The sequence below is a fragment of the Corvus hawaiiensis genome, chromosome 12 (genome assembly GCF_020740725.1).
Source record: "Corvus hawaiiensis isolate bCorHaw1 chromosome 12, bCorHaw1.pri.cur, whole genome shotgun sequence".
In the NCBI taxonomy this organism is placed as follows: domain Eukaryota; kingdom Metazoa; phylum Chordata; class Aves; order Passeriformes; family Corvidae; genus Corvus; species Corvus hawaiiensis.
Genome location: NC_063224.1, coordinates 7,576,330 through 7,586,948, shown reverse-complemented (window position 1 = coordinate 7,586,948; position 10,619 = coordinate 7,576,330). Strand labels below are relative to the sequence as shown.

Below are 10,619 nucleotides of genomic sequence, written 5' to 3'. Positions count from 1 at the left end.
TCGTGCCCAGGGCTCTAAGGTTTTGCCTGTGTGTCACTTCCCGCCCTGCTTCCCGTTACACAAAGCCTTTGTGTGTCAGCAGATCCTGGGATGCCCCGCGGCACCTGCCTCTCTCCTCTCTCTCCGCCTCTGTGGCTCTGCCCTTTCCCGTTGTCACTTCTGGAGGCCGCTGCCTGCCTGTTTGGTGACCTTCCCCACTGCTCGGGCAGTATTTTGGCCCCTGGCCATCTTAAACAATTAATGGAGGGGTGGAGAAACTTGCCGTGTTAAATTACTTCCTCCTTGGGGAGGGGGTGAGGTCTCCACATCTCTCGCCCGATCCCAATGCAGTTTGTTGCTGTTGCCTGAAGCGGTCACTGCTTTCTGTTTTCCTTCTAGAAGTCAGAAAAACAGTATTTCAGAGCGATCTCCCTGTACTTCTCGGCATTTTACTTAACCTGCAGCGGTGCCTCAGGATCTCGTGGAGTTGAGAAACTTCTCTGGACTTAGAGAAAAACAAGCCGAGAGGAGGCGAGGGGGGAGGATTTTGCTGGAAACCTCTTTGGGAAGCTGGAGACCTTCTCGGGATGCCTGCCTTATTCTCCTCTAGCAGTTCTTTAGATCTTCCCGGGCGAAGGCAGCTCCCTGCCACGACGCGTCTGCATTAAGCAGGTCTGTGCGGCGGGCCAGGCGCTCTGAGGGACGCGGACAGCAGCGATGCCGTCAGGAGCAGCCCGGGAGCGCTTCTGGCTCTGCCGGTGTCTGTAAGGTCCCCGCAGGGCTGGGGGATGCGGCACCCTGCTCTCGCTATGCCCCTCTGCCGTCTAGCGCTGGAGTTGGCTGTCAGAGAAACCTTCGAGGTCCCCTGCTCAGCCCCGGTAGTGTCATGAGTTAGATTAGTTGGAGCTGTGCTGGGGGCGGTGAGGGCTTGGATTACAGTCCAGAACTCAAAGTGCTTCGGTGGTTCACGTCGGAGGGGAGAGGAGACGCCCCGTCGCACACATGGAGGAAAAAGAGAAAAAACGCTGTCTTTGGAAGTGAGGGGGAATAAAGGAGGCCGGGAACATGGTAAGGAGATCTCTGCGAAGGGCTCTTGCCCTGGGCACGAGCAGGGCTGTGCGGGATGAAGCTGCTATCGGGGCAGCCCGCCCGGAGCCAGCGCACGGCGCTAATGCCGGGAGTGGGAAACAGCTCTTTTGGCGTTTCCCGTTACTCGAGTGGCACACTGCACTCTTGGTGCCAGTCCTGGGCGGTGGTTGCAGGGACACGGACTTCTTGTTGGCACTGACCCCTGCGAGGTGCCTATCGGGGTACAGCGCTGGAACGAGAAGCTGGGATGGGTCAGTTCCGGCAGAGCCTTGTCTTTTGTGCTGCCTGGATGCTGGGCTCTCCTCCTGCCCTCACTCTTTGCCAATCCTGCTCTGTGGCTGTGGGCATTGCCCTCTTGCAGAGCCTTTTTTCCTGCCCAGGGTGGGCATCCAGAGAATCCCTGGAGCTGGGCACAGACCCTTCCTTTTCAGTGGCAAGTTCTGCACGTGGGAATCCTTGTTTGGAGAGGGGAAAGGATGGTGAGCCCAGTGGGCAGCAGAGCACCCAGACTCCCTGGGAGTGGCTGCAGGGCCATCCCCTGCCCAGCCACACTGGCACTGCCCTGCAAACAGAGGTGCCCGGCCCTGGGCTGTCAGCGGCTGGAGGGATTGCTGGCCCTGTGGTGACATCCCGCTGAACACCAGTCAGCTTTGGATGGTTTGCTCCTAGGTTCAGGCTGAGATCCATGTACCCAGCAGCCCCAAATCTCCTGGAGGTGTCCTGCTATGTCATGGGCCACTTCCCCACAGCAAAGGGAACAAAGTCCATGAGGGGGACAAACAGCTTGCGTTGCTGCTGTGCCTGGTAGTGACTCGCTCTTTCTTAAAAGTTCAGCTTCTGTGTCTGGAGAAACCTGGCTTTAATTGAAGGATGAATTGACCAACTTCTGGCTTCTGCAAGTTGAGCTAAGTTTACAGACCCATGTCTTTTTCCTTTGCCACCCTCCAGCTCCTCTGCAGAGAATCCTATGGGGCTCTTTACCCTCACGTGCCTGTCAGAGCTATGGTATACTCTCCTCTGCCATCCTTCTGTGGAGGCCTACAGGCATCTCACTTCTACTTCTCCACCCCAGTCAGAAGACCTCTTTCCCTCACTCCATGCCTAGTGTGCTCCCGGCAATTTTTGGTCTATGCAGTTTATATTATGAAGTTGAAATTGAAGGAGGGCACTGTTTGGGGTTGTGCAGGGTTGGTGCCATCCCTTGTAGTCCCATGGGCTGCATTTTGCCATATGGGCTGGAGCAGTGCTTGTGAAACTCTGCCCTGGGAGGCCTGAGGCAGAGACTGGCTGCTGCTACCCTGCTCTTTCAAGTTGGAGCTGTCTTTCTGATTCCCAAGTGGTTCGGCCCCAGTTCAGGTCCTCCTTGATGTTGTTTTAATGTGTGATGCAAAAGCTGTCAAGCCAGGGGCCTTTGTGTGGAGCAGTCCAGATGGTTGGGCATTCAAGGACCACGTATCACTGCTGAGGAGGGATCGTGTGCCTCTCAGGTGCTGAGTGCAGCTGGAAGGAATAGGAACCAGAGGCCAAGCTGCACCAGACTCAGCAATGAGTGCAGGCCACATTGTGGACATCTCTGGTCCATGGCAGGTGTCTGTTCTCAATGTTGTGGTAGACCAAGCTGCATTTTGGGAGGTGCATTTCTGTGCACCACTAAGTTGTGATGGTAGCTCCAAGCTGTTCTGATGGACTTGAGTTTTTTGTGTCCTGGTAAATCAAGCAAACCCTGCAGGCAAAAGATTTGGATCTCAGTGAATGTGTGTCAGTCTGCTGGCTTGCAGGAGACCTTCCATGGCCTCCAGCAGTCTGCAGGACTCTTGGAGACTTGGCTCCTGATGGATGTCTGGCAAGGCACAACTGCTGGCTGCCCTGCTCTGTGTGAGACAAGTGATTCCTCTTCATGGGGTTTCAGTGTTAGAGCTGATGTGTGTATGGGTACGTAGGGTTGTGGCAGCTGGGAGATGCCCAAAGCACCAAATGGGTGAGACACATTGGGCCAAAGTAGCCCACCTCCACTAGAAGTGACTTCTGCAGCTGCAAAAATGCCGTAGTGAGAGCAAGGCAGGAGCCTGGCTGGGCTCTGTCTATCTTGCTCACCCATCATGGCTTTTGTGACTTGGGATCCATCTTCCTTCCCTGGTATTCCCAGGATTCACCTTTCCTGGTGCTTCCTGCAGAGAAACTCTGGTGGCACCTCTATGCTGGTAGGAGAGAGGATGGATTTCAGCAGAAAATAGGGTCTTTTATCCTCCAGTTATGTCTTCTCCCAGGGTGGGAAGGAAATGAGTCTGGGAATCACAAAGAGCTTTAAGCATTGGGGATCTTCTTTCTTTATTTCTGTGCCAAAACCATGAGCAAGATGTTGGAACACAGACAAAGTCCAGAGACATACTCCTGAGCACATGGAAGCAGTTTGAAAGCACCTCCTCTGGGGTAACAAGGTTGACAACTTGCATTTTGCCTAGCCTCTGTTGCAGTGGGGATCCTGCAACACGCATATATCAAACCAGGAGTCCCGTGGAAAGGAAATATATATACGGACAGACAGATTCTTGATAGCTGTTTCAGAGAGATGTTTATTTCTCCAGCCGCATGGCCGGGGCTCTGCTCAGGAACTGTTCCAGTCACGGGACCAAGGGTCCTTCTCCCCGCGCAGGGAACACAAACCAACCAATGGGAACGAGGCTGAGCAGGGACAGGAAACCCCGTGCCTGTGCCCTCAGGGCCCCCTCTCCCAGGGCTGCACGGCAGGGGAGGGACCCCAACACCTCACCCGTTTTATTTTAATAAAAGGAGAATGAAAACAACTGGATAAACATAACAAGAACAGTTTCAAAACAAAACAAGCCACCCTCCTGAGTCTTTAAATGTCCAAACAGATTCTCTGGAACATCTTAGGGCTGACAGAAGGGAGACAGAATTCTCTGAGCATGCTTTGTGGGGAAACTGAGGCAGGAGAGGGTTTAACTTCTTCCCTCCCCCTTTTCATCCCCCACTCGGCATTGGAAAGGGATTTTTGGGGAAACAATTGGCAAAAGCATGGCTTTGTGAGGGAAACCATGGGTGAAAAAACGGATTGGGAATACACTGGGGGTAATAGGACATAGGGTAAAAGGGAAAGGTGGGATTAGGAAAGGGAAACTGTAGGGGGGGCTTACAATGGAGATACTGTCTAACATGACTACGATTTTTTGCATATATACTGCCTTTTACAGGAACACCATCAGGCCCAGTGACCTGCGATGCTTGTAACCCTTTTCTCCCTAGTACAATATTAAATTCCACCACTTCTCCATCTCCCAAGCTTGGGATGCATTTTTCAGGGTTATTCTTTTTAATAGCAGTTCTATGCACAAATATGTCTTGCTGGTTGTCATACCTTGTTATAAAACCATAATTTTGCTTAACATTATACCATTTTACTATCCCTAAGGTCTTAGTTGCTATGATCTTTTCCTTTTTCCGAGTGGCTGCTGTTTTCTGTCTCGCTGCGTCTTTGCTCTCTCCTTCGGTCGCTCCCGTGTTGGAATTCTCGGGGCTGCTGGTGCCTGCGCGCTCTTCCCGGGGTCGCGTTCGGGGCTGCGCGGGCCGGGCCGGGCCGTGCCGCTCCGTTCTCCGTGCGTCGCCTCCTCTGGTCGCAGCTTCGCTGCCGCTGCCGGGCGCTGCACCCACGTCTCGGCCGGGCCCCCGAGCGATGACTCCCCCGCGCTCCGCTCCAGCCCGTGTCTCGGCTGGGCGCGGCTCCGTTCCACCGCCATCGCCGCCAGCCGCCGCCCGCGTGCCGCCCCTCTCAGTCGGGCGTTCACGGGGCTCGCTCCACCACGCGCTGCACGCGGCCGTGCGGGTCCTGCCGGGTCCCGCCGCTCCCCGCTCCGCCACCGACACTGCGGCTCGCGTGGCTCCGCCCGCGCGCGGGAACTGCCTCGCTGCTGCTCGCAGAGCGCTCGGTGCACGTGGCCTGGGCCGCACGGTCCCTGCGCCACGCTTCCCTTCACCAGGACACAGCTGACATTGCTCAACAGTCTCAGTAACTAAATAATATTCACGAAAATATTCTTCCATCGGCATATATTTTGACTGCAGTATTAACTGTGTCCAAACGGTTTTCCAAAAGCCCTTGGTAAGAATTAAATCCCAAGAAACATAGAAAAAGTTCTTAAACAACCATGCCAGGAAGTGTTTCAGTTCTTTTTGAGCTTGAATCAAGCTAAAATTTACAAATCGTTGTTCAAGAATCATTTTAAGTTTAAGATAAATGTCCATATGCGGCTCTGAGAGCCAAGAGTCTTCCCACGGTTCCTCCATAGTTTAGATATGGAATAGCAAAGCAAAACCAAGAAGAGGAATCCAAAGTTTCCAGGGTTTACTCACACAAATCAGTCGCTTAGGGATCGGGGATCGTTCTGCTCTCAAATCTCCACCATTTGTTGCAGTGGGGATCCTGCAACACGCATATATCAAACCAGGAGTCCCGTGGAAAGGAAATATATATACGGACAGACAGATTCTTGATAGCTGTTTCAGAGAGATGTTTATTTCTCCAGCCGCATGGCCGGGGCTCTGCTCAGGAACTGTTCCAGTCACGGGACCAAGGGTCCTTCTCCCCGCGCAGGGAACACAAACCAACCAATGGGAACGAGGCTGAGCAGGGACAGGAAACCCCGTGCCTGTGCCCTCAGGGCCCCCTCTCCCAGGGCTGCACGGCAGGGGAGGGACCCCAACAAGCCTCTTTTTAAAAGTACTGGGCAGGTGAACATGCTGTTCATTGTAACAATAAAAATAATGGCTAAATGCAAGTGACAGGCCAGCTGCATCCAGGTATCTCCACACAGGAATTGCCAAATGTATTCTAGTACCACATAGGAATGCAAGACAGCAGATGCTTACGGTGAGACAACACAGGTGTCCAAGGAGGACTCTATGCTGAATATCAGCACTAATTTTCTGAAAACCAGCATCCTGTAGCATAACCCCCTCTGGCAGTGCTGCTGGCCACCTACTCCTGTGGGCAGTTGGCTCTGAGGGTATACCTTGCTAGCAGAAGAGATCATAACATGAGAGCCTTGTCAGCATTTTGTGGCTGGTCACTTCAGACAAGATAGCCAGCATGTCTGCCTCTAAATTCTAGAGCACAGGCACAGTACTCATCTCACAGAGCCTCATTTTCTAGTTGCATCTCAAATGTAACCCTGTCTGCAACCAATCTTTGTAAAACCTGAACCATCCTACAGGCTGTGCACAGCCTTAACCTGAGCATTGGTGCTGAGTGTGGGTGGAAGTCACATCACAGGGGCTAGAGGCTTCTTTAGCACTCAAGTGTGGAAAAAATCTCTGTTGAAACAATCAAGGTGTCTTCTGCAGAAGGTATAAACTGAACCCACCTGTAGGCACTCGTACCAGAGCATTTTTTGTTCCTGTTCTTGGCTGTCTATGCATGATGGAACCCCCTGTTCCAGTCCTGTAGAGATCAATGTAGCCAAGGTCTGAAAAAGTGAGTAGTAGCACCGGGACCAGGTATGTTGCTGACTGAAGAGCAGTAAAAAGCAAGGAGAGCTTGCCAGGGTAAAGCTGCCCACTTCTGGCCATGGGATGCTCTGTGGTTTTTGCACCACTCATAGCTGGTTTGCAGCTCAGAGAAGTGAGTGGACATGCCCTTGTTGATTCTGAAGGTTAGACCATGCTAATACCTCTCTGCCACACCAAGTGCTTTATCTCTGTTGGCTGGCTTAGTCTTTCATTAAAATATTACCAAAAAAGGGGGCCTTTCTTGTGGTAAATGCTGGTTTCATACGTATCCTATTTTTTGCATCACTGGACACCAAGCTGAAACTTCCAAGATCAAAGCAGCACAGAATAAATCTGAAAGTCTTTCTGTCTGCTCAGATTTGCCATCCTGCTATCTGCCTGGGAAGCCCAGGATGAACCCTTGCCTCAGCTGGTGCAACCAGCCACTCATTTGAATGGAATCAAATGTCTCAGCTAAAGAGAAGACATGCATGTGCTCCTCCTGGACACTGGTGGATGTGGTAATCTCTGTGGGGCATTATGGTCACCTGCAACGGGGCACACTGCTGTGGCCGGGTGGTGGTTTGCATGCTGTAGAGAAGGAAAGCTGCTGGAGTTCTGGTGACCTTAGCTAGGTGTCCACCTTGAGCTTTGCAGCCTGTGTTAGGTGTGGCAGAGGCTTTCTGAGCAGGTTCCTTCAGGAGGATACCTTCCCTGAGGCCGCTTGTCAAATCTCAGTGCCTCCCAACAAAACCCCAGCGTTGCTGAGCCTTGAACATGGTTAAAGGGTTATTTGCTGTCTGTTGTCATCTTGCTGAATACATTTACCTTTTGAACAAGGTCCCTCTCATGCTCAGGAGGCTGGTATGCAGACCCGTTAATGGATCAAGGGGAAAAATGCCTGTGGATGTATTCTCCTTTGTGTTTGGGCTTATAACCACCCACGTTTTGGCATACGTCCCTTCTGTGCACAAAGATCTTTTAGAAATTGCTAGTTAAATCTCCACCCTCCTTTGATATGTATGGAAATAATGGGACACGTGAGACTGTTTTCTGTTTGGAAAAAAAAAAATCTATAAAGGGAGTAGCTTTAAAAGCCTGTGTTCACCCCTTTCTAACTCGGGAGTTTAATGAAAGAAATGCCCTGAATTTATGACTGATTTACTTAGCTTTCTGGGAAGCATGCATTTAGTGCTGTATCCAAATATAGGGGAAGTGTTTTCATCTGAATCTGTCCCAGGTTTGCTGCTTAGGGGCAGGAGGAGAACTTGAGCACACATGTGTCTGTCTGTTCCCCAGTGAGCTCAGAGAGTCTTGGAACAAATCTTGGTCCCTCTGACCAGGAACACTTCTCCCTTCTTCAGCACAGACTGATGCTTCTTGGAGTGGCCATGGCTGAGCTGGCATAGCCATGGATATCTCTGAGCTGCCTGCTCTGTCCTTCTGGCTCATCCTTCCTCACAGCCTCTTCCTAAGACGCATCTGATCACTGCTGCTGGATGCTTTCTCCTGTCAATGGTGTGCAGGGATGTGCTCCTCCAAGGAAGGTTCTTCTGCACTTACTGTTTTCTCATGCACTCAGCCATCCCCTCCTGGAATTGCATCTCTGCTTCAGAGCAGTTTCTGTCCCTCTCTGACATAGCAGGACTTGTATTTCATGAGCACATGGTAACACAGTGTGTTTAAGGCCAAAAGGAACTATGGCTCATCTGTTATGGGATATTGGGACCATAGAGTGTTACCTAGCTCCCATATGGAGTCTGGGAGCTCTTTAACTAAAACTGGATCGTTTTTCTGTGGCATCCACCCTCAATTATGGAGGTTGCAAAACATGGAGAATCCACCAGCCCCTATGGGAATCTGTCCAGCAGCTCGTGCACCTTGCAAAGGGAAGGGGTGAGATCTGAACGTGAGTCCAGAATGTATGTATGCAACACTGGCACAGAACGAATAATCTAAATACTGACCCCATGAAGATCGTTTTTGGCACTCATCAGCTGGCCTGATGAAGGATTATCATTTTCTTTTTGAGCACAGGCGGCTGCCCATCTGCTGTAAGATGCCCCCAGATGGGTGTCTGAACACAAGGGGTTGGCTGTGGCCTAATACCTCTGACTAAAAGGTATTAAAATGAGCTGATCTGTTTGGTGAAGAATTTACTTAGTGTATTTTATAGCTGGCTGGTATAAAGAAATCTCTCATCTGCCTGGAGTGCCCTATTAGTTGGTACCCATTAGACAGAAATGAGAAAGGGCACAACATGCTGCTGCTTGGGTTGGTTTGCCAGATGGATGCCAATGCCTGAAGTTGAGAGCAGAGCAAATGCTGTCACTAATAATACAGTGAATGAGCTCAAGCAATTTCTTTTGTTGGATAGCAGAGAGAAAGGTTTTTAGTGCACTTGCAGAAAGAGCCCTATAAAGAAAGGGAGTCAGCTGCAATGTCTCAGGACTTGTCTTGTATAGAAGTGGCCTGTGAAATTCTTGGCTCTGTCTGTGATATCTAACAGGATTTAGCAAGCCTTGTCTGAGCCTGTTGTAGGAAAATGACATTTGGAATGTGGAGGTCCTTGGCTGGACTGTGGCATATGGTGCCACGGCCAGAGTGTCGGTGCCCAAGGCAGGGCAGCCTGTGCAGTCTGGCAGTGGGAGTGAAGAGGCGAGCTCCAGGCAGTCTCGAGGAGGTGGGAAGGTGCACACGGCTAACAACGGGCAGTCAAACTGTGGCTGCCAGTGCTCAGGCTCTTCCAGCATGAGTCTGTTGCTGGGAAGGTTGTTCTAAAAGTACCCAAAGCTTTGTATCACATGGAGTACAACCTGGTTAATTAATTGCATTATTAGAGCTATGCCAGTGATATTTAAAAAAAAAAAAAAAAAAAAAAATCTGTGCTTAGACAGTTATTTCAGATTAAGGACTTAATCCCTTGATTAAACTAAAACAGATTAAGCTGGTGTCCAGCTGTAGGATGATGTTTTAAACACAACTCTTCTCATCCACTTGCAGGGCCTTGCTTCAGCTGGAAGATGTCTGTTTAAGGACAGGGCTTTGATCTGTTCACTCAGCTGCCCTTTAAACACCTATATCATCTCCTTGATCTATTTCTAATAGAAAGTAACTGGTCTTTGAGAGCAGGGCTCATGTGTTGCTATGGATAAGACCTACCTCCTGCTCAGTACACTGAGAACTCGTTTGGGAGCAAGACATGTCCCTGTGAGGAAATGCTTATCTCCATTTCCCAGTTCTTCTTCTCTCTGACTAAAAGACAACTTTTTTGGATTGTGGGTCACTCCCACTTTGGCCCCTTTAATCTTCAGCAGTTGTCAGCAGCTCTTCTGATGTGTTGGATGTTGCACAGTCAAAGGAGAAAGTTACAAGCTCTCTTCCAGAAAAGCTGGAGTACAAAAACCTGAAGGGTAGAGGGGAGTAAGGTGAATTAGGGGGAAGGTGCTGTATTAGACCCAAGTAAATAGGGGTCTTGTGAGCTGGGGAGCAGGCTCAGGTGACCGGTCATGTTCCATATGATAATGCCTGTGTTGGGCCACCTGCAGTATGGTGCAGAGCTAGGGATGTACCTGAACTAGGCTGCCTCTGCTGCCTGCTATTCCCTGCCTTTTGCTCCAGTGTAAGGACAGCATTGCTGTAGCTGTGCACTCCAAAGCTCAAAGCTCACAGGAGATCATGCTTCACTTTCAAATCAACCTGGGGCGTCCCTCTTGAGTGAAAACAAACCAAGCCTGAACTTGGGGAGATCACCCAGCTTTGGGCCTGCCTTTCCCCAGCTGCGCACGCCCAGACCTACAGCATGCGCAGAACAGGGACCTCGGAGCTGAAAAGCAAATACATCATTTTCCCCTTTGTTTAATTAAATGAAAGATCATGAGTTAATCGCTTCCAAGCACTTGTTTTCCTGCAGTGCCTGGAATGATAATCCTGTGTGCTGCCCAGTAGGAGCTGCTTTGGCTGCCGCAACCGCGTCAACACGGAGTAGGGCTGGGAGAACAGAGGGAGGCATCTGGAAATGATTCTCTCAGCTCTGTCTGCAGAGCACC

General features: G+C 50.8%; 1 protein-coding gene across 6 annotated transcripts in view; it reads left to right on the top strand.

Moving 5' to 3' along the window:
- The first annotated feature begins 657 nt into the window (after window positions 1-657).
- The window catches only part of PLEKHG4 (pleckstrin homology and RhoGEF domain containing G4), an 88,752-nt gene continuing 78,790 nt past the window's right edge, over window positions 658-10,619 (top strand). For 5 of the 6 annotated variants that reach the window (XR_007206357.1, XM_048316600.1, XM_048316599.1 and 2 more), the window contains exon 1: window positions 658-1,047. Coding sequence is in view for 5 of the 6 variants with exons in the window: in XM_048316600.1 (XP_048172557.1) it covers window positions 1,045-1,047 (3 nt within the window). In the remaining variant the exon portion in view is untranslated. The remainder of the gene's footprint in view (window positions 1,048-10,619) is intronic. The other variant, XM_048316597.1, reaches the window with a different exon arrangement.